This window comes from Mustelus asterias, chromosome 24, assembly GCF_964213995.1.
Source record: "Mustelus asterias chromosome 24, sMusAst1.hap1.1, whole genome shotgun sequence".
NCBI lineage: Eukaryota > Metazoa > Chordata > Chondrichthyes > Carcharhiniformes > Triakidae > Mustelus > Mustelus asterias.
The window spans coordinates 1189907-1213994 of NC_135824.1; the positions used below are offsets into that span (position 1 = coordinate 1189907).

Sequence of the window (24088 nt, forward strand, 5' to 3'; positions counted from 1 at the left end):
ATATTATTGGGGTGACACGGCGGCACAGTGGTTAGCACTTGCCTCACAGCGCCAGGGACCTGAGTTCGATTCTGGCCTTGTGTGACTGTGTGGAGTTTGCACACTCTCCCCGTGTCTGCGTGGATTTCCTCCGGGTGCTCCGGTTTCCTCCCACACTCCAAAGATATGCGGGTTAGGTTGATTGGCCGTGCTAAATTGATCCTTAGTGTCAGGGAGACTAGCAGGGTAAATGTGTGGGGTTATGGGAATAGAGTCTGAGTGGGATTGTGGTCGGTACAGACTCGATGGGTCAAATGGCCTCCTTCTGTACTGTAGGGATTCTATGATAAATACACATGTGTAAACTATTTGTCTCATTATCTTATTAACTTTGTTTCAAGAATCATTTCACTCTTTACTGGTAGTGCTGTCAGTGCCTTATGTATTCTGTCTAAAACCTTATTAGCTGGTTAATAATTTTCCTCTTCAGCTTCTCCCCCAATTTTTGTATCATCTGCAAAGTTACTGATCAGACGACCTACATTTTCCTCCACATCATTTTTATGAGGCCCCAGCACTGATCCTTGTGGAACACTGCTTGTCACAGACCTCCAGTTAGATAAGTATCCTTCCACAGCTACTCTCTGCTTTCTATGCCCAAGCCAGTTTTGTATCCATCTTACCAGCTCACCTCGGATCCCATATGACTTCACCTTCTGCATTGTGTGTGTGTGTGTGTGCGTGCGTGCGTGCGTGCGCGGATGAAGACATGAAGGGGGGCACAAGGACTCGTGCTGGCAGGCAGAGGGGCAAGGCGGTGGGTGAAGAGGAAGAATGGCAGACAGAGGGAAGACCAAGAAGGGGGAGCTGGACCCCAACAAACCTGCACGACCAGCTCAAAAACAAGGGGGGAGGTCAAACGATATCGTTCACTGGAAGGGGAGGGGTGAAGACTCCGGGGACGATGGGTAGAGGTCCGAGTGGGGATTGGTCGCCTCGCAGGTGATGGGCTTGGGGGGGGGGGTGGTGTTTAATTAAGGAACAGATTTCTTCTGAGGCTGCTGGCCTTTCCTCTGGGTTGCTGACATCCTGCACAGTCCGGTGAAGACAAGGGGGTGCTGGAGAGAGAGGAGTGTGCTGGACTGGTGTTTAAATATGGCGCTGGGACCATTGAACCCACCAGCTGAGAGCGGGCGGACAAATCAGCTGCCAGCTCACCAGAGAGTCAGAGGGGAAATCACCAATCAATGAGGTTCCAAGTGCTGAATCTGGTGTGGGATCTTTCTATTCCAGCCAGCGGGAGAGGCGTCACTGAGACGCCCAGCACTGCAGCTAGTCCCAAATTGGGAGAATTCTGCCCCAGGTTTATGGCAGTGAGAATCTTCCCTCCAGCCTAGTCCCACTCAGTCAAGAACAAAGAACAATACAGCACAGGAACAGGCCCTTCGGCCCTCCAAGCCCGCGCCGCTCCCCGGTCCAGGATTGAATCCTGAATCCAGGATCCCCGCCCAATTTTCCAGCCTATCTACATACCAATATCCTATCCACCGAGCTGTCCCTCACAGCTACGATGCTTTGTTCATTACAACCTATTAACTCACCCCCACCCCCCCATTCCAGACCATGTGATCTCCAGGGAGAGGCGAAAACCCAGAGTGAAAAACTCCAGGGCCAATATGGGGAAAAAAAATCTGGGAAATTCCTCTCCGACCCCCTGAGGCGATCGAAACGAGTCCAGGAGATCACAATGGCCCTGATCGGAAAATGCTTCCCAACCCTAGTCATTTCCACTTCCACGAACACCATCTGAATTCCCTGCCCCCGAGACAGGTTCCCAACTATCCGCAGTCTCGCTCTGTACTGGCACCAGCAAGATGATCATAGAATGAAGCCTTGAAACGAGAAACAAGGAACAATTAGCCCACGCCGCTCCCTGGTCCAAACTAGACCACTCTTTTGTATCCCTCCATTCCCACTCCGTTCATATAGCTGTCTAGATAAGTCTTAAACGTTCCCAGTGTGTCCGCCTCCACCACCTTGCCCGGCAACACATTCCAGGCCCCCACGACCCTCTGTGTGAAATATGTCCTTCTGATATCTGTGTTAAACCTCCCTCCCTTCACCTTGAACCTATGACCCCTCGTGAACGTCACCACCGACCCGGGGAAAAGCTTCCCACCGTTCACCCTATCTATGCCTTTCATAATTTTATACACCTCTATTAAGTCTCCCCTCATCCTCCGTCTTTCCAAGGAGAACAACCCCAGTTTCCCCAATCTCTCCTCATAACTAAGCCCCTCCATACCAGGCAACATCCTGGTAAACCTCCTCTGTACTCTCTCCAAAGCCTCCACGTCCTTCTGGTAGTGTGGCGACCAGAACTGGACGCAGTATTCCAAATGCGGCCGAACCAACGTTCTATACATCTGCAACATCAGACCCCAACTCTTATACTCTATGCCCCGTCCTATAAAGGCAAGCATGCCATATGCCTTCTTCACCACCTTCTCCACCTGGGACGTCACCTTCAAAGATCTGTGGACTTGCACACCCAGGTCCCTCTGCGTCTCTACACCCTTTATGGTTCTTCCATTTATCGTGTAGCTCCTCCCTACATTATTCCCACCAAAATGCATCACTTCGCATTTATCAGGATTGAACTCCATCTGCCATTTTCTTGCCCAAATTTCCAGCCTATCTATATCCTTCTGACAATGTTCCTCACTATCTGCAAGTCCTGCCAGTTTTGTGTCATCCGCAAACTTACTGATCACCCCAGTTACTCCTTCTTCCAGATCATTTATATAAATCACAAACAGCAGAGGTCCCAATACAGAGCCCTGCGGTACACCACTAGTCACAGGCCTCCAGCCGGAAAAAGACCCTTCCACTACCACCCTCTGTCTTCTATGACCAAGCCAGTTCTCCACCCATCTAGCCACCTCCCCCTTTATCCCATGGGATCCAACCTTTTTCACTAGCCTACCATGAGGGACTTTGTCAAACGCTTTACTAAAGTCCATATAGACAACATCCACGGCCCTTCCTTCGTCAACCATTTTGGTCACTTCTTCAAAAAACACCACCAGGTTAGTGAGGCATGACCTCCCTCTCACAAAACCATGTTGACTATCGTTAATGAGTTTATTCCTTTCTAAATGCGCATACATCCTATCTTTAAGAATCTTCTCCAACAACTTCCCCACCACGGACGTCAAGCTCACCGGCCTATAATTACCCGGGTTATCCTTCCTACCCTTCTTAAATAACGGGACCACATTGGCTATCCTCCAATCCTCTGGGACCTCACCTGTGTCCAGTGACGAGACAAAGATTTGCGTCAGAGGCCCAACGATTTCACCTCTCGTCTCCCTGAGCAGCCTTGGATAGATTCCATCAGGCCCTGGGGATTTGTCAGTCTTTATATTCTCTAACAAACCTAACACTTCCTTTCACTGTATTCAGTTTATTGTGTCTGCAGCCAATTCCATTCCCGGGAATGTTTTGCAATTTATCTGACAGGATTTTCTCTTTCAAAGGGTAAAAGATAAATGGAAACTACAACAAACATTCAGTGTGAACCCTGTGTATCTCCAACATGCAAACTCGGGCTCAGCCGTTGACTTCATGGTAAGAAAGTCACATTGGAATGTGTTCATTGTAGAGTTAAAAATGGGAAAGGTGTGGGAAAGAGAACTTAGTCTGGGATCAAAACCTTTGCTGAGATTCCAGTTGTGGTGTCTCTGTCCCTTGGACTTTTCTTACTCATTGGAATGTGTCTATTCTGTATTTTCAGAAATATCCCCCTAAATATCTGCCAGTGCATCTCTGCCGATCTATCCCTTAACCTGACAAATTCACTTTAGCCAGTTCAGCTTTCACCCCTCATAATTACCTTAGTCTTGGACCCACTCCTCTCTCCCTCAAACTGAATATAACATTCAATCACATTATGGTCGCTGCTACCTAGGTGTGCCGTCACTGAGATCATTAATCCATCCTATCCCATTGCACAATACCAGGTGTGCACTATTTTATGTCGGTCACTGATTATTGTGACACAAGTTGTGCAATGATTTTATGGCAGGCAAGTCAACAATGAAACAATGATCCAATTATTCAGAAAACAATATTTCCATCTCTGTTTTCAGTCATAACCTGAACTCCATCAGCGATGGGACAACATTTCCTTCCAGTGATTTAGTGCAGGGAATTATTTGAAGGGATTTTGTTGCTGAAAGGAATCTCTCTCTCTCTCTCTCTCTCTCTCCACAGAATTGGCAAATTCCTTTGAGCCGCAGATTTAGATCTTTAAAACTCTGGTTTGTTATTCGCTCTTTTGGAGTGGAGGAACTGCGGGCACATGTCCGACGTGTAAGTGTTGGTTCATTTTGTTTCAAAACCACCTCTGGATCCTCAATGGAGCGGTGCTGTTTCTGTCTGAGAGGCTGGCATCCAATCGGAGTTATTAACCAGCAGAACAACAATTGATTAAAGATCACTTTATCGCAAAACCCATTTCACACGATCGTTTGTTTTAGATTCAAATCCACGTTCAAAGTTTCCTTTAAGCTGTGTGACTGTATACTCCCTCTCCTCTGCTCTCCCCCTCCCCACTCCACTCTCCAGTTAAGTGTGACCCTTTCAGACAGATCACAACATCTGGAATTTGTAAAGTTCTGCTCTGTACAACTTCTCTACCGCACTGGAAACTCTGTTTGTTTACCCTATCAAAACTCTTCACCATTTTTAAAACCCCAGACCTTGTCTCGCTGCGCTGTCACTTTTCCCAGCTATGATTCGAGGAAATCTTTTTTGGATCCTCTCGGGCTTGACATTCGCCCGAGAGAATGATTCTCAAAACTGGTGCAATGCTCAGGCTGAGGCCTTGCCAGAGTTCCAAAGGTTAAACATATCTTCCTTGCTTTTTTTTTAAGACGACATTTATAAAGCACAGGTCAAATATGCCTTGCAAAGAAAGTCTTTCTCAGCATCAGTTTCCGTACGTACAGCCCAGCTCTCTGTTCCTGCACCCACTGTAAGATTCAACCGTTTAGTTTATACTCTCTCACTCTGCTTTCCAAATGCATGGGCTCTCCAGAAAGCTAGAGATGTTATATATCCAACAAATCACTCCAAATATAACCTCATTTGCTGCCTTGTTTCATTCCAAATTTGATTGGTGTGTGTTTTAATGAACAGGGGACAGAGATGGCTAAGCTTTTTGAGTCCTTGGTTCAAAGTGATTCCAGTTTTGAAATCCCTGCAAAGAGGTATCTTGGATTGGTGACCTTTCGACTGAAGGTGAGGAAATTATCACAGTGTTTTCATGCCCAACTCTGAGCCCCATCTCTCGGTGTCAGTCAAGGGTCTTGGTCTGAATCCTGTCAATTAGCTGTGAATTGTCCACATCATTTCCATTGCTGGTCACGAGGCCACAGACATTTTACTTTCAACTAATGGACAGACCTGGCAGTGCGCAGACCTGGCCTGTACAGGGAATGATATTAAACACAGTGAAAATGTACAGATAAAGGGGGTTGCAATTTTTGTGCCCCCATTGAGCGTGTTTTTAGTGGGCTGGCACATTAAGTTAGAGCCACCCCCGTGCTCACCCCTGATGCACTATCAATTACGACGCGAAGACTTCTGTGAGTGAGGGAAACTAATAGGCTTTTATTCACAGAGAACAGGAGCACACCCTTGTAGCTGACCTGGTCTAGACTGAGGCAAGGAGGAGGGACCATCACCTTTATACCCCACTCTGGGTGGAAAGGGAGGGGTCCCAGGTGGAAAGGGAGGAGTCTCGGGCCAGGTGCAGCATGGGTGTGTCCAGGCACATACATGTAGTAACAGTGGTTCACCACATTCACCCCTCCTTTAAAAAAGAGTCCGGCGGGGTGGGTGGAACCATATGTACAGGAGCATATATACATAGAAAAATCACAAGCTGAGGTGCGGCGTCGTCCCTTCACAGGTTCAGCCTGTCGGGCGGCTTGACCAGTCGTTGTGACCGCCGCAGTACCGGTTGGGGGGTTGCTGCCGGTGGCAGGGTGGAGCCGCTCGAATCCGCCATCGCCCCTTCTGGTCTGGTCCTGCGTGGTGACTCCGGGGGCTCAGGCGAGCTGCGTACAAGGGGCAAAGATGTAAGCAGACCTGGTGCTACCTGAACAGAGGGGTTTAGGGATGTGGGGTGGGGGGTCATAGTGGGCTCCAGGGCACCCGCAGGCGCCAGGTCCCGGATAGAGACCGTGTCCTCCCGCCCATCGTGGTATGCCACATAGGCATATTGGGGGTTGGCGTGGAGGAGCTGGACTTTTTCAACTAGGAGATCCGACTTATGGGGTCGTACATGCCTCCGGAGCAGAACGGGGCCTGGGTACGCCAGCCACAACGGTAGTGAGATTCCCGAGGAGGACTTCCTCGGGAAAGCAAACATCCGCTCATGGGGGGTGGCGTTGGTGGCCGTACACAGGAGTGACCTAATTGAGTGTAGTGCATCGGGGAGGATTTCTTGCTAGCGGGAGACTGAAAGCCTTTAGACTGTAGCGCTAGTAGAACGGCCTTCCAGACTGTCGCGTTCTCCCTCTCTACCTGTCCGTTACCCCTGAGGTTGTAGCTGGTAGTCCTACTCGAGGCTATGCCCTTGGAGAGCAGGTACTGACGCAGCTCATCGCTCATGAATGAGGATCCCCGGTCGCTGTGGATGTAGTTAGGGTAACCGAACAGGGTAAAGAGGCCGTGCAGGGCCCTGACGACTGTGGTCGAGGACATGTCCGAGCAGGGGATGGCAAAGGGGAATCGGGAGTACTCATCTATCACGTTGAGGAAATAGATGTTGCGGTCAGAAGAAGGAAGGGGCCCTGTGAAATCGACGCTGAGGCGTTCAAAGGGGCGGGTGGCTTTTATGAGGTGTGCCCGGTCCGGCCGATAGAAGTGCGGCTTACATTCTGCGCAGACCGGGCAGTGTCTGGTTACAGACCGGACGTCCTCAACAGAATAGGGCAGATTACGGGCCTGAATAAAATGGTAGAGCCTGGTGACCCCCGGGTGACAGAGGTTATTGTGGAGAGTCTGTAGTTGGTTCACCTGCGCGCTAGCACGTGTTCCGCGAGACAGAGCGTCTGGAGGCTCATTGAGCTTCCCGGGTCGGTATAAGATATCATAATTGTAGGTGGAGAGCTCAATCCTCCACCTCAGTATCTTATCATTCTTAATCTTGCCCCTCTGCGCGTTGTTGAACATGAAAGCCACTGAACGTTGGTCCGTGAGCAAGGTGAACCGTCGGCCAGCTAGGTAGTGGCGCCAGTGTCGCACTGCTTCGACGATGGCCTGAGCCTCCTTCTCGACCGAGGAGTGTCGGATTTCCGAGCCCTGAAGGGTTCGTGAGAAGAAGGCCACGGGTCTGCCCACCTAGCTGAGGGTGGCGGCCAGGGCAAAGTCAGACGCATCACTCTCCACCTGACTCATCCACAGCGTGCATCGTGACCTTCGCGATGTCCGCCTTGATGCGGTTGAAGGCCGAGCGGGCCTCTCCCGACAGGGGAAAAAGGGTGGATTTGATAAGCGGACGGGCCTTATCCGCGTAATTAGGGACCCACTGGGTGTAGTATGAGAAGAAGCCAGGCATCTCCTCAGTGCTTTAAACGTGGTCGGGAGGGGAAGTTCCATAAGGGGGCGCATGCGGTCGGGATCGGGGCCAATGGCCCCGTTTTCCACCACATATCCCAGGATGGCGAGGCGGTGAGTGCGGAAAACACACTTCTCCTTATTGTAGGTCAGATTTAGGAGAGCGGCTGTGCGGAGAAATTTGTTAAGGTTGGCGTCGTGGTCCTGCTGATCATGGCCGCAGATGGTGACGTTATCCAGGTACGGGAAGGTAGCCCGCAGCCCGTTCTGGTCCACCATTCGGTCCATTTCGCGCTGGAAGACCGAGACCCCATAGGTGACACCGAAGGGAACCCTAAGAAAATGGTAGAGGCGGCCATCCGCCTTGAAAGCCGTATATTTGCGGTCCTCCAGGCGGAGAGGAAGCTGGTGGTAGGCCGATTTGAGGTCGATCGTGGAGAACACCCGGTATAGCGCAATCCGATTGACCATGTCGGATATGCGCGGAAGGGGATACGCATCCAGCTGCGTGTACCGGTTGATGGTCTGACTATAATCGATGACCATCCGGTGTTTCTCCCCAGCTTTGACCACTACCACCTGCGCTCTCCAAGGGCTGGTGCTCGCCTCGATGATCCCTTCCTTCAGAAGCTGCTGGACCTCGGACCGAATGAAGGTCCTGTCCCCCGCACTGTACCGTCTGCTCTTAGTGGCAATGGGCTTACACTCGGGGGTGAGGTGTTCGAATAGCGGTGGGGGGGTGACTTGTAGGGTCGAAAGGCCGCAGGTGGTGCGCGGTGGGTAGTCCAGGAACATAACATAAGAACATAAGAAATAGGAGCAGGAGTAGGCCATCTAGCCCCTCGAGCCTGCCCCGCCATTCAATAAGATCATGGCTGATCTGAAGTGGATCAGTTCCACTTACCCGCCTGATCCCTATAACCCCTATTCCCTTACCGATCAGGAATCCATCTATCCGTGATTTAAACATATTCAATGAGGTAGCGTCCACCACTTCAATGAGCAGAGGAACTGAGGATTGCAGACCGAGATCGGGGAAAGGGGCCCGTTGTACTGTAGCGTGACACTCTTGAGATGTGTCATGAAATCGAGGCCTAACAGTACGGGAGCGCAGAGGTGTGGGAGCACCAGGAGCTTAAAATTTGCGTAATTGGTCCCCCAAACCGTAAGAGTCACCACACAGTACCCGATGACATCCACGGAGCGGGACTTTGAGGCCAAGGAAATGGTTTGTTTGACTGGCCGTACCAAAAGGGCATAGCGACGCACAGTATTGGGGTGGATAAAGCTCTCCGTACTCCCGCTGTCAAACAAACAATTTCCCGCGCGGCCATTTACCTGTATGTCCATCATAGACTTGACGAGCTGATGTGGACGAGACTGGTCCAGCTGGATCGCTGCCACCGTAGATCCCGAAGAGTCATCAGCCGGCGTCCAAGATGGCGGCCCCCTTGACTCCCACGTGGCTGATGGCATCCAAAATGGCGGCTCCCCAAGCTCATACGTGGTCGCTGGTGTCCAAGACGGCGGCCCCCTTGACTCCCATGCGGCTGATGGCGATCGGGTTTTCTGTTCCCTCGGGTCGCATGCTGCGCTATTCGGTTTTGACTTTGCCTTGCAGACTTTTGTGTAGTGGCCTTTCTTTCCACACCCTGAGCAGAACACCTCCCTTGCCGGGCAGCAAAAGTAACACTTCGGGGCTGCCGCGGCCGTTAAGTCACTGATGGGGCGCTGCGTGGCGTAAGTCTGAGGCCCCCCTAGGTACTGGGATGATAGTGGCCGTGAGGCCCACGATGTCGCGTGATCGGGAGTGTACGCCTCGAGATTACGGGATGCTACTTCGAGGGATTCAGCGAGCGCGACAGTTTTTGGAAGATCTAGCCCACCTTGTTCTAGCAGGCGCTGTCGAATGTAGTTGGATGCGATGCCCGTAACGTAGGCATCGCGGATCAAGTCCTCCGTATACTGCACAGCGGATACGGCCTTGCAGTTACAAGCCCTGCCGAGCACATGGAGTTCGCGGAGGAACTGTGCGTTTGATTCCCCTGGCCGCTGTTTACGGGTAGCCAGCAGATGCCTGGCGTAGACTTCGTTTGTCTGTTGGCTGTATTGGCTCTTTAAGAGCGCTAGCGCATCAGCGTACGTTTCTGCGTCACAGATGGTGACGAAAACTGCGTCGCTTACCCGGGCGTTGAGCACGTGCAGCTTGTCTGCATCGGACCGGACGGCCGTGGAGGCTCCGAGGAAGGCTTCGAAGCACTTCAGCCAGTGATTAAAGCTGTTGGCTGCCCCCGGCGCTTGCGGATCCAAATTTAGAGTGTCAGGCTTTAAAAGCTGCTCCATTCTGTTTTTTTTTCTCTGTGAATAAAATTGATGCACTATCAATTACGACACGAAGACTTCTGAGAGTGAGGGAAAACTAATAGGCTTTTATTCACCGAGAACAGGAGCACACCCTTGTAGCTGACCTGGTCTGGACTGAGGCAAGGAGGAGGGACCATCACCTTTATACCTCACTCTGGGTGGAAAGGGAGGAGTCTCAGGTGGAAAGGGAGGAGTCTCGGGCCAGGTGCAGCATGGGTGTGTCCAGGCACATACATATAGTAACAGTGGTTCACCACAACCCCCCCATAATGCGGAGGTGGCACAATGGTGCTGCTTCACTGCGCCATGGACCCGGGTTCTGGCCACGAGTCACCGTGTGGAGTTTGCACGTTCTCCCCGTGTCTGCGTGGGTTTTCTCCGGGTGCTCCGGTTTGCTCCCCCAGTCTGATAGATGTCTAGGTTAGGTACATTGGCCGTGCTAAATGTGGGTTTACAGCGATAGGGTGGGGGATTGGGCCTGGGTTAGATACTCTGTTGGACAGTCAGTGCAGACTCGATGGGCTGAATGGCCTCCTGCAGTGTAGGGATTCTATGTTTCCATGACTGAGGTGTGGGTGGGCACCAAAGTTGGCAGTCCCCACACTCCCCTCCCCCCAGCCCCACTCCTTTAAACCACCCAAATTCCTCCGACCCAAGAGCCTGGACTTGCCGGCTCTGGGATGTTTTGGACAATCTCGGGCCAGACTGCAATCCTGGCAGTGCCCGCTTGTGTCGTTGGTACTGCCAGCCGATCGGCCAGACAGCGGCTCCCGAGGGTGGGCACCTCCCGAGGCACCTCCCCATTCAGGCTCTCACTCTGCCCCTGTTCGACCCTCCTGAAGTGTGTTGGAACTGTGTGGCGGGCAGGGTCAGGGGTCAGATCCTCTTCACTGCTGCCCTGTAATACGCTGCCCTAAAACTCTCCCCGTATTTCAGTGTGTGAGTCCACCACTGGGACTATCCCCAGTTTGTTATTGTTTATTCCAGTTAGTGACCTTGACTTTTCTCCCAGACACACAATCTGCTGACCGTGTAACAATTCAGTTGCTAAGGTGAAGTTCTCTGTAACTGACTTGTCCTCACAGAGATACCGGTACTGAGCTCAGTTAGTTTGGTCATTTCTGACGACCGTGATGGGACTGGTTCCTGCTGTTCGGGACGTTTCCCTGCAGAATTATCACAGCTTTACAACCTCCAGCTTCTACTGGAAAGAAAAGTACTTTCTCTTTATAGGAACAGATTTTGGGGACAGGCTGATGTCTGAGCTGATTTAATGGGACACTTCACTGGGTATTATTTAATGTTGCATTCTGCTGCTGCCTGTTTCTGTTTTAAGGCTGGATAATATAACTGGGTTATGAAATCTGTTTGCGGATAAGTTCCCGGTCGGAATTACATAAATAGGAGCCAGGGAAGGCCATTCAGCCCTTCGAGCCTGCTCCGCCATTCATTATGATCATCCAACTCAATAGCCTAACCCCGCCTTCACCCCGCCCCCCCCCCCCCCCCCCCCCCACCCCCCCCCCCCCCCCACCCCCATTTCCTTTAATACATTTTGCCTCAAGTGCTGCATCTAACTGTTTCTTGAAAACATCCAAACATGGTCAAGAAGGCCCTCATCAGTCGGGGCAGACTGTAGGAATTGGAAAATCATGTTGCAGCTGTATAAGACTTTAGTTAGGCCGCATTTGGAGTATCGTGTACAATTCTGGTCGCCACACTACTGGAAGGATGTTGATGCATTGGAAAGGGTGCAGAAGAGATTTACCAGGATGTTGCCTGGTTTGGAGGATATGGACTATGAAGAAAGTTTGAACAAACTTGGATTGTTTTCATTGGAGCGTCGGAGGATGAGGGGGGACCTGATAGAGGTTTACAAGATTATGACAGGCTTGAATAGAGTGGAGAGTCAGAGTCTTTTCCCAGGGTCGAGGGGTCAATTACTTGGGGGCATAGGTTGAGAGCAAGAGGGGGAAAGTTTAAAAGAGATGCAAGGGGCAAGTTTTTCACACACAGGGCGGTGAATGCCTGGAACGCGCTGCCGGAGGAGGCGGTGGGAGCAGATTCTAAGAGACATCTGGATAGATCCATGAATAGGCAGGGAATAGAGGGATATGGACCACATAGAGGCAAGAAAATATTAGAGAGGCATCTGTGTCAGCACAGACTTGGTGGGCCGAAGGGACTGTTTGTGTGCTGTACTGTTCTTTGTTTTATGCAATGTTTTGGCCTGAACTAATTTCTGTGGTAGTGAATTCCACAGGCTGGCTACTCTGAGTGATAAAATTTCCTCTTGCCTCTGTCCTAAACAGTCAGCCTGTATCATTAAACTGTGACCCCTGGTTCTGGACAGCTCCACCATTGGGAACATCCTTCCTGCATCTACCCTACCGAGTACTGTTAGAATTTTATAGGTTTTTATGAGACTCCCCCCTCATTCTTCTGAACTGCAGCGAATGCAATCCTAACCGACTCAATCTCTCCTCATACGTCAGTCCTGACATCCCAGGATTGGCTTGCTTATGCATAATTTTCTCTGGTAATCCAGTGAAAGGTCTGGATATCAGTGCTCCGAGTTTGGTCATTGCTGCTTCTGTCTTGAAAGGCCTTGGGTGCGTGAATTTGGAAAAGACAGTGCATTAGGAATTGAATGAAATATTGTCTTGGTGACGAGGGGTTTGCATGCTTGTTCCTCTTGCCACCATTCTGGGTTTGGAACAGATGTGGAAGGGGATTAATTTGTGTTTTAAAGTGAGTTGGATCGATGTGAGGGGAGCTGAGGCTCCGAGAGATCATGTCAGGAATGCAGTCAGAACACTAGAATGTCAGATGTCATTCCTGAATGATATTAACTTAAACCACATCTTTCAAACCAACAGGGACCAAACAGATTGACCAAGGAGCTTCTGACAGAACTCAACCAATCCCGCTCCATGTACTTGGTGCCAGCCACGGTCAGCGAGAAACTCATCATTCGCTTCACTGTCACGTCCCAGTTTACAGATCGTGACGATATCTTCCGAGACTGGGAAATAATCCAGCAAAATGCAGCCAAAATTCTATTCAATCACTCCCAACATGAGGGCAGCCCCTTTAATCGAAGGGAAAGTTTGTCAAAGGGAATCCAGTCCAATTGGAACAGTTTTGAAGCGAAGGCTCTGATTCCTGGTAGCAAAATCTCTCAACTTGGGCAGAATTTTCCAGTTGAAACTATGATGGATCCTTCTCTTCCACAAAGTGAGACTGGGAGCCAATGGTATTCCTCGAACTCTGAAGATCCAGTGGATCCTTTTGAAGACTCATTTAGTGTGGAGGCTTTGAAACCATGAGCAAAACCCACCCTCTCCCCGTCACTGCCCAGTGACCTCGCAATCCAAGGCAAACAGCAAACTCTCTGTTCAATTAGCTCGAACCCCGAGTTCACCTCGTCTCGAGGCATGAGCAAGCAACAGCCTAGACCAGAGAATACCTTGGCAGCAGAGAAACAGTCAGTCCCAAACTATCCCGGAAAAGTGAAACTGGAAAAATCATCCACAAAAAGCTGGGACTCCGTGTGGACCGCCTCCCAGCTTTCTGCTATCACTTCAGGCTCGATGGGCCAAATGGCCTACTCCTGCTTCTCGCTTCTATCACCGTTAACAAAGTCATTCTGCCTCTGGTCGATTTTGTTGTTACTGCTGCTTAATTATTGAGGTCCAGTTACTGTCTATCTCATAATCATCTTTAATTAACTCTTAATAAAAATCAGGATCACTAAATGTTATTTTGACTTCATCATTTATTTTTGTCTCAGTTTGGTTGAGTTACATAAGATAACGTTTTAAAAATCAGAATAAAATTAAATTTCTGTCAACTGAAATTGTTGCCATGTTTTTAAAAAAAAGAATACACTCACAGCCCCCACTGTAGCTACAATCCCCGTCACCAAGATGAGACAGGGAGCTGCAATGTTTTTCACAGTGCTGGATATCAGTAATGGCTTCTGGTCCATCCCTTTAAATTGGTCCTACCAGTACAAGTTCATCTTTACCTTCCAGGGATAGCAATACACTTGGATTTGCCTGCCATAGGGTTTCCATAATTCCCCATCCATCTTCCACAGGCGACTAGCTACTGGGCTAGAAAAGCTTTCCCGACCTGAGTGCTTGGTCCAATACGTAGATGATTTATTGTAACAGACTGATACCAAAGAGGAGCATAGAACATAGAACATAGAACAGTACAGCACAGAACAGGCCCTTCGGCCCACGATGTTGTGCCGACCTTCATCTGAAACCAAGATCAAGCTATCCCACTCCCTACCATCCTGGTGTGCTCCATGTGCCTATCCAATAACCGCTTAAATGTTCCTAAAGTGTCTGACTCCACTATCACTGCAGGCAGTCCATTCCACACCCCAACCACTCTCTGCGTGAAGAACCTACCTCTGATATCCTTCCTATATCTCCCACCATGAACCCTATAGTTATGCCCCCTCGTAATAGCTCCATCCACCCGAGGAAATAGTCTTTGAACGTTCACTCGATCTATCCCCTTCATCATTTTATAAACCTCTATTAAGTCTCCCCTCAATCTCCTCCGCTCCAGAGAGAACAGCCCCAGCTCCCTCAACCTTTCCTCATAAGACCGACACTCCAAACCAGGCAGCATCCTGGTAAATCTCCTCTGCACTCTTTCCAGCGCTTCCACATCCTTCTTATAGTGAGGTGACCAGAACTGCACGCAATATTCCAAATGCGGTCTCACCAAGGTCCTGTACAGTTGCAGCATAACCCCACGGCTCTTAAACTCCAACCCCCTGTTAATAAAAGCTAACACACTATATGCCTTCTTCACAGCTCTATCCACTTGAGTGGCAACCTTTAGAGATCTGTGGATATGGACCCCAAGATCTCTCTGTTCCTCCACAGTCTTCAGAACCCTACCTTTGACCCTGTAATCCACATTTAAATTAGTCCTTCCAAAATGAATCACCTCACATTTATCAGGGTTAAACTCCATTTGCCATTTTTCAGCCCAGCTTTGCATCCTATCTATGTCTCTTTGCAGCCTACAACAGCCCTCCACCTCATCCACTACTCCACCAATCTTGGTGTCATCAGCAAATTTACTGATCCACCCTTCAGCCCCCTCCTCTAAGTCATTAATAAAAATCACAAAGAGCAGAGGACCAAGCACCGATCCCTGCGGCACTCCGCTAGCAACCTGCCTCCAGTCCGAAAATTTTCCATCCACCACCACCCTCTGTCTTCGATCAGACAGCCAGTTACCTATCCAATCGGCCAACTTTCCCTCTATCCCACACCTCCTTACTTTCATCATAAGCCGACCATGGGGGACCTTATCAAACGCCTTACTAAAATCCATGTATATGACATCAACCGCCCTACCTTCATCAACACACCTAGTTACCTCCTCAAAAAATTCTATCAAATTTGTGAGGCACGATTTGCCCTTCACAAATCCGTGCTGACTATCCCGGATTAATCCGCATCTTTCTAAATGGTCGTAAATCCCATCCCTAAGGACCTTTTCCATCAATTTACCAACCACCGAAGTCAGACTAACCGGTCTATAATTACCAGGGTCATTTCTATTCCCTTTCTTAAACAGAGGAACAACATTTGCCACTCTCCAGTCCTCCGGCACCATCCCCGTGGACAGCGAGGACCCAAAGATCAAAGCCAAAGGCTCTGCAATCTCATCCCTCGCCTCCCAAAGAATCCTAGGATACATTTCATCAGGCCCAGGGGACTTATCGACCTTCAGTTTATTCAAAACTGCCAATACATCCTCCCTCCGAACATCTATTTCCTCCAGCCTATTAGCCTGTAACACCTTCTCTTCCTGAAAAACATGGCCCCTCTCCTTGGTGAACACTGAAGAAAAGTATTCATTCATCACCTCGCCTATCTCTCCTGATTCCATACACAAGTTCCCACCACTGTCCTTGACCGGCCCTAACCTCACCCTGGTCATTCTTTTATTCCTCACATAAGAGTAAAAAGCCTTGGGGTTTTCCTTGATCCGACCCGCCAAGGACTTCTCATGTCCCCTCCTAGCTCTCCTCAGCCCCTTTTTCAGCTCGTTCCTTGCTAACTTGTAACCCTCAGTCGAGCCATCTGAACCTTGTTTCCTCATCCCTACATAAGCTTCCCTCTTCCTTTTCACAAGACATTCCACCTCTTTTGTGAACCACGGTTCCCTCACTCGGCCATTTATCAATTTCTGTCTTGAAGACGCTCAACGTCTCGGCCTCCACAGCCCTCTGTGGCAATGAATTCCACAGACCCACCACTCTCTGGCTGAAGAAATTTCTCCTCATCTCTGTTCTAAAGTGACTCCCTTTTATTCTAAGGCTGTGCCCCCGCGTCCTAGTCTCCCCTGTTAATGGAAACAACTTCCCTACGTCCATCCTATCTAAGCCGTTCATTATCTTGTAAGTTTCTATCAGATCTCCCCTCAACCTCCTAAACTCCAATGAATATAATCCCACGATCCTCAGACGTTCATCGTATGTCAGGCCTACCATTCCTGGGATCATCCGTGTGAATCTCCGCTGGACCCGCTCCAGTGCCAGTATGTCCTTCCTGAGGTGTGGGGCCCAAAATTGCTCACAGTACTCCAAATGGGGCCTAACCAGTGCTTTATAAAGCCTCAGAAGTACATCCCTGCTTTTGTATTCCAAGCCTCTTGAGATAAATGACAACATTACATTTGCTTTCTTAATTACGGACTCAACCTGCAAGTTTACCTTTAGAGAATCCTGGACTAGGACTCCCAAGTCCCTTTGCACTTTAGCATTATGAATTTTGTCACCGTTTAGAAAATAGTCCATGCCTCTATTCTTTTTTCCAAAGTGTACAACCTCGCACTTGCCCACGTTGAATTTCATCAGCCACTTCTTGGACCACTCTCCTAAACTGTCTAAATCTTTCTGCAGCCTCCCCACCTCCTCAATACTACCTGCCCCTCCACCTATCTTTGTATCATCGGCAAACTTGGCCAGAATGCTCCCAGTCCCGTCATCTAGATCGTTAATATATAAAGAGAACAGCTGTGGCCCCAACACTGAACCCTGCGGGACACCACTTGTCACCGGTTGCCATTCTGAGAAAGAACCTTTTATCCCAACTCTCTGCCTTCTGTCTGACAGCCAATCGTCAATCCATGTTAGTACCTTGCCTCGAATACCATGGGCCCTTATTTTACTCAGCAGTCTCCCGTGAGGCACCTTGTCAAAGGCCTTTTGGAAGTCAAGATAGATAACATCCATTGGCTCTCCTTGGTCTAACCTATTTGTTATCTCTTCAAAGAACTCTAACAGGTTTGTCAGGCACGACCTCCCCTTACTAAATCCATGCTGACTTGTCTTAATCCGACCCTGCACTTCCAAGAATTTAGAAATCTCATCCTTAACGATGGATTCTAGAATTTTGCCAACAACTGAGGTTAGGCTAATTGGCCTATAATTTTCCATCTTTTTTCTTGTTCCCTTCTTGAACAGTGGGGTTACAACAGCCTGACAGGGACATACCTATCAAGGACACCCAGTATTTGTTCCTTGAAAAAGTTCCACTTTTCATCAGTGCCTTTCCCTGACAGTTTCTGTTCCCATCTTATGCCCCCTAATTCTCACCTAATCGCATCATAATTACCTCTCCCCCAATTGTAAGCCTTGCCCTGCCGTCCGGCCCTATCCCTCTCCATTGCAATAACAAAAGGAGCATGTAACCTTGCTGGATGATTTGCCCCCCACTGCTCCACTCATTAGGCTGCAAAGTCAACCCAAAAAAGGCCCAAATTTAGCAACCCAAGGTCATATACCTAGGTACAGTGATTACCCCTGGGAAGAGGGAGATCACAGTAAGAAGTCTAACAACACCAGGTCAAAGTCCAACAGGTTTATTTGGTAGCAAACGCCACTAGCTTTTGGAGCGTGCTGTCTATCTCATTACTGTCTATAGATTTCTGTATAAAGATTTCGGAGGGAGATCGAACAGAGAAGAATAGACTCTATAGTGCACCTCCCACTGCTCTGTGATGTGAGTGCCCTCTGATCTTTCCTAGGTCTGAAAATTGCCCAGATGTAATAAATTTGCCTGGTTGGTTCTTTTTAATTCATCTACCTCTCTGTCCTTTTCTGCTTTTATTTGTTCTATCCTCTCCTGCTGCTGATCTTTTAGTTTCTTAATCTCCTCCTTTTCCTCTTAATTTCCTAATCTCTCCCTCTTTCTCTCCTGTGCTCGCTTCGATTCCTCCAGTTCCTTACCAACTGTGTTTAATTCCTTTTCTGTTCCTAGCAGCTGTCCGAAGCGGCTCACAATGGCAGTCGCTTTCTCACATTTATCTGCCTGTTTTCCCTGAACTTTTTTCAGATCGTCCCGATACTTCTGCCCTAGGGATCCCGGTCCCGTCTCAGGATTGGCACAAGATTCTGCCCATAGGGGCCAGCCTTTCTTCTCAATATATTCCCTGATTTTTGTCTCCCATATGGGACACTTCTCTGTCTCTGTAATGTTTCCTGCCATTCTATATTCAATGACAAGGGGTAGAGAATTGATCGGACTGCGGATACGGCTTTGGGCGATGTTCCGGTCCTAATCCCTCCGGATTCTAATGTAAACCTATGGAGTTTACCCTATCCTCCTTGTTAGTAACAACACATGGACAATACAAAATTTCCCGAAAGCAGTTATTTGTCCAAAAGGAATTTACAGCTGTTGGCTCTGAGTTTTAAATAATTGTTCAATATAGACCTTCCACTCCCTTCGATTTACTTGAAATCCTGGCCGTTATGTGGGGCATTTGCTGTCCTAATTCGGGCTCAGGCTAAATCTTCAGGAATATTAGGTTCTGTGGGATTCGATATCTGAGCAACAAAGTTACTTCTTGTCGATGTCCCACCAGAGTCGCCAATTGTTGCTGCGCCTGTCACACAGTCTGTTTTAATCTTTAAATGAAGGACAAAGAATTGCAAATAGACTTCTTTTTAGTACCATAATATTTATTCACACACAATTATTAATCACCCACCCAATCAATACTAAAATTATCTTACAGAAATACTAAAGTTCAAGTCCAATACTAGACCTTGACTTAACTTTTGCGTGACTGGCGAGTACCCAGGCAGACATTGGCCTTTATCTGTATGTTGGTCTCTGTAGTCCTCTGCATAGTCTGGTCCTTTGGTCTGGTCTGACACTCCGGCTCTGGTCTTCCTTCCTTCTTGGGTGGGGCAGCTCTCCTCGTGCTGGTCATGTGGCCAAACGGGCCACTTAAAATGGCGATTTGCAAGAGCACATTGGGATAATTGTATAAGTACAGAAACAGACAGGCTGCAGCCTCAAAAGAAATCGGACAGCCATAAACACACTGCAGCTGCAGACGCTGGAATATCGGCCATCTCAAAGACAAAGGACACTTTCTGGTCAAACCGGGTTGTTTACCAGACACGGGAGCCTTAACCCCTTATTTGGGAGGGAGGTATGTGACCTACATGCCCCCAGCACCTACAGGCATGGCTGTTGGGTACACACCCAGAGATTGGTATGACAGCACCTGATTGGACTCTATCGATCAAGGTGATCAAGCCCTGATCGATTGATTGACAATAACTAAAAAGAGCGCCACATCAACGAGGTATAAAAGGTACTGCACAATGGAAGAACCTCTCTCTCTCTCAACGAGCAAACCACAACAACGGTGACCATCACCAGGAACAACCAGCATGAGGAGAGCCACCACACCCAAGAAAGGAAGGAAGATCAGAGCCAGAGCGCCAGACCAGACCAAGGAATCAGACTACGCAGAGGACTAAGGAGACCAACACGCGGATAAAGGCCAATATCTGTCTGGGTACTTGCCAGTCACACAAAAGTTAAGTCAAGGTCTAGTATTGGACTTGAACTTTAGTATTTCTGTGAGATAATTAGTATAGATTGTGTGGTTGATTAATAATTGTGAATAAATATTACTGTACTAACAAGAAGTCTACTCGCAATTCTTTGTCCACCGTATAAGGGTTAAAACAGACTATGCGGCAGGCGCAGGCACACTCTGGATTACTAGTCCAGTGACAATTCCACTACCTCTCTGAGTGGATGCTTTGAAACTGTTTAACGAAGGTTTGCCATTCAGTTAGAGTTACGTTACATGAAGAATATTTGCAAAACAAAATGCAACCAGACAGCCAATCGGCTACCAGAAAACGCAATCACAAAGATCCCCCTGTCTCGACACAATATCCACAGAATGAACTGTAGGACAGGGTAGAAAAATCATCTCCTCCAGTTAGAAAGCAGATTCTGTAGACGAGAGCGAACATTTTAACCTCATTCAAAATTAAATAACATTAATGGGCAAATTCCAATTCATCCAAAGCAGACATTTCATAATCTCAAAATCCTTTATTTTTAACACATCTTATAAATTCACAAGTTGGACTTATATCAGTCTCTATTATTACAAAATAAAACTTCATTTCAGCTGGTGATCCAGGGAATTCCTGGAGTTTCTGGAATCTGTAATATCCTGATTCACGACGGATTAACTATTGATAGTTGACCATGATCAACTAGTTAACAGAGTTAATATAATTGGTTAGTTAGAATTGGTCTCAAAGTAAACATTCCGCCACAAAACTTGATTCCCTTTCACATTGTTCTTTTCCCTTGCCTGGGGGGGGGGGGGAGGGGGAATCCCCGGGATACATTTATAACACCGAGATAGAGACAGAAACCATTGCAAAGGGAATTGCAAAAATATTAGAGAAGGAAGAAAAGGAGAGGATATGAGGAAATATTCAGGAGAAGGTGTTAAAGATGAGGGGATAGCACCAGCATGGTGCAGTGGGCTGAATGGTCTCCTCTTGTGCTATAAATTCTGAGAGAGAGCTGGAGAATCAAGGCCAATGTCATTACGTGACTCACGCGGTGAGGGGATATCCCAAAATCTAAGCTTGTAACATCAGCCTCTGGGCTACTTTGAGAGTTTCTGGATTTATTAATGCTCCAATTAGAACAGCAAGCACAATAGCAGTTACATAACTTGTTCACATGGTTAATGACAAGAACTGTATACCCTTTATTTTAGAATGTTAACGAACTGTCTGACATCTACTCATTATCCCCGTTCCTCCAGTACTAATTACTGACAGTTACTGAGAATCATTAGTCAATTAGTCCATTTTTTTTCGCTGTAATGTTTTAATTTGGAGCAAGATGAATCATGTCAGGGATTTCATTCTGTGAGGCTGCTCCGCCAGATTAGATCGTTTATTCTGATGGCTTTGCTGGCTAGAATCCAGTGTCGGTATTTGAAGGAGTGGGAGGCTATTTGAGAATGTCTATCAGACCAGAACGCTGGAACCTTGCTGCGTGACTCAATAATGGCAGCACAGTCACTGCCAATCACAGAAACAGACAGACTGAGTGGGGATGACTGAATGGAAACTTGCTGCTTCCGAAGATTCTGCTGCTTAAGATGCTGAGCAGAACATTCCGAGGGGCAATAAAAACGCTGCATTGCTACGAGTGAGGGGGTAACATTTTGCAGCAACTGCAGCTAGTCTGAGCCTTTTTTCACACAAACTCCAGGCAATCTGATTCACTGAGACATCAAAGTCAAGGACCTGATGATGGGACCTTTGCTGCAGAACTACTCTCAGACACAATCTACACTGGACAGCACAGGACTGTGGATAAAGGGGGACCGGTGGATGTACTGTACTTAGATTTCCAGAAGGCATTTGATAAAGTGCCACTTCAAAGGTCATTGTGGAAAACAAAAGCTCATGTTATAGAGGGTGACGTATTGGCATGGATTGAAGATTGGCTAGCTGACAGGAAACAGAGAGTAGATATAAATGGGCCATTTCCCGGTTGGTGGGATGCGATGAGTGTGTGCCACAGGGGTCAGTGCTGGGACCTCAACCTTTTACAATTTATATAAATGACCTGGATGAAGGGATTGACGGTACGGTTGCTAAGTTTGCTGATGACACAAAAATAGGTAGGAAAGTAAATTGTGAAGAGGATGCAAGGAGACTACAAAGGGACATAGATAGGGTTAAGTGAGTGGGCAAAGACCTGGCAAATGGAGAATAATGTTGGCAAATGTGAAATTTTGGAATTCCATTTTGGAATGAAAAATAAAAAGGAAAATTATCTAAAGAGTGAGAGATTGCAGAGGGATCTGGGTGTCCTAATGCATGAATCACAAAAGGCTAGTATACAGGTACAGTAAGTAATTAGGAAAGTGAATAGAATGTTATCGTTTATTGTGACAGGGATTGATTACCAAAGTAGGGAGGTTATGCTTCGGTCGTACAGGACATCGGTGAGACCACATCTGAAGGACACCATCCAGGACAAAGCAGCCCCGCTTGATCGGCACCCCTTCCACAAACATTCACTCCTTCCATCACCAACAAACAGATGCAGCTGTGTGTGCCGTCTACAAGGTGCACTGCAGCAACTCACCAAGGCTCCTTAGGCAGCACCTTCCAAACCCGCAACCTCTACCATCTAGAAGGACAAGCGCAGCAGATACCTGGGAACACCATGACCTGGAGGTTCCCCTCCAAGTCACTCATCATCCTGACTTGGAAATATATCATTGTTCCTTCACTGTCACAGGGTCAAAATCCTGGAACTCCCTCCCTAACAGCATTGTGGGTGTACCTACACCACATGGACAGCAGCGATTCAAGAAGGCAGCTCACCACCATTTTCTCAAGGGCAACTAGAGATGGGCAATGAAAGTTGGTCCAGCCAGCGACGCCCACATCTAAAGAACGATTGAATTTTTGGATAACGTGCCTTATCAGCTTCTTACTCAGCGTTCGTGTTTTCACTCCCTCTTCTAGTTTAGAAGATTCTGGGTTTAAACCCCACTTTACAATGAGCCCATTAATCCAGACTGACACTGGTAGGTGAAGTATAAACTGCATTCTCAGAGGAAGCTGAATGACAGGCTATAAAAATGTAGCAAGTTGCTTCACTCTGCACATCCCACCTTGCACCCTCACTGAGCTATGGGGTAATGTGTGGTAATGATTACCACAGAAAGAGAGGAAAGTGTTACTCAAAACTCCTACACTCAGGATGTTCCTATCATTATTTCAATGCTTTTATTGAAGATTATTGTTCATGTTGTAAATGGAAGCAAGGAGTAAGCCCCTTCCAGCAAGAAATTGTACTCATTGAGGGGTGTGGACAGGGTGGATGTGGAGAGGATGTTTCCTCTTAAGGGGGAATTTAGAACTAGGGGTCGCTGTGAAATAATAAGGGGTTGTTTGTTTAAAAAAAAGGTTGGACTTTAACCTGGTGTTGTGAGACTTCTTGCATTGTTTGTTTAAGATAGATAAGGAGATATTGTTTCTCTCAGTGGGTGGCGCGTCTCTGGAACTTTCTTCCACAAAAGGAAGTGGAAACAGAAACTTCAAATATTTCTAAGGCCGAGTGAGAGAGATTCCTGATTAGCGAGGGGGGTGAAAGGTTATCGGGGGGTCAGCAGGAATATGGGGTTGAGGTTACAATCGGATCAGCCATGATCGCACTGAATGCTGGGATAGGCTCGAGGGGCAGAATGGCCACCTCCTGCTCCTAATACTTATGACCCAAATGGATTGTTACCATGGATACCATGGAAGAGCAGCTATTATGTGGTCTTTACAAGTGGGGGACATTCCTTTGCAACAAAATGAAGAAATTTTGCATGATCGCATGTAAATTAGGAGGAATTTGCTTTGCCTTCAGGCCTGCTGAGAGATCTCTGCTCAAACCCAACACAATGCGACACTCGTTTAAATGCTTACATTTTTTTACATTTGTTTAAAACAGGATCTGTCCAGCCACAACTTCAGCAAGGAGAAGCAGCGAATTGTCAAAGCAGCTTGTAGCAAAGAGGAAATTATATCCAAAACAGGCCGGGGAGAGGGAGGGAGAGGGACGGGGAGAGGGACAGGGAGAGGGAGGGAGAGGGACGGGGAGAGGGAGGGAGAGGGACGGGGAGAGGGAGGGAGAGGGACGGGGAGAGGGAGGGAGAGGGACAGGGAGAGGGAGGGAGAGGGAGGGAGAGGGACGGGGAGAGGGACAGGGAGAGGGAGGGAGAG

The 24088-nt window shown here is 48.1% G+C and overlaps 1 protein-coding gene across 1 annotated transcript in view; it reads left to right on the forward strand.

Annotated features, from left to right (window-relative positions):
• Positions 1-13691, forward strand: part of hdc (histidine decarboxylase) — a 40859-nt gene extending 27168 nt beyond the window's left edge. Inside the window, exons 10-13 of the mRNA XM_078241890.1 lie at positions 3519-3609; positions 4255-4353; positions 5182-5283; positions 12852-13691. Coding sequence (XP_078098016.1) covers positions 3519-3609; positions 4255-4353; positions 5182-5283; positions 12852-13301 — 742 coding nt within the window. The 3' untranslated portion in view covers positions 13302-13691. The remainder of the gene's footprint in view (positions 1-3518; positions 3610-4254; positions 4354-5181; positions 5284-12851) is intronic.
• The last annotated feature ends 10397 nt before the right edge of the window (positions 13692-24088 follow it).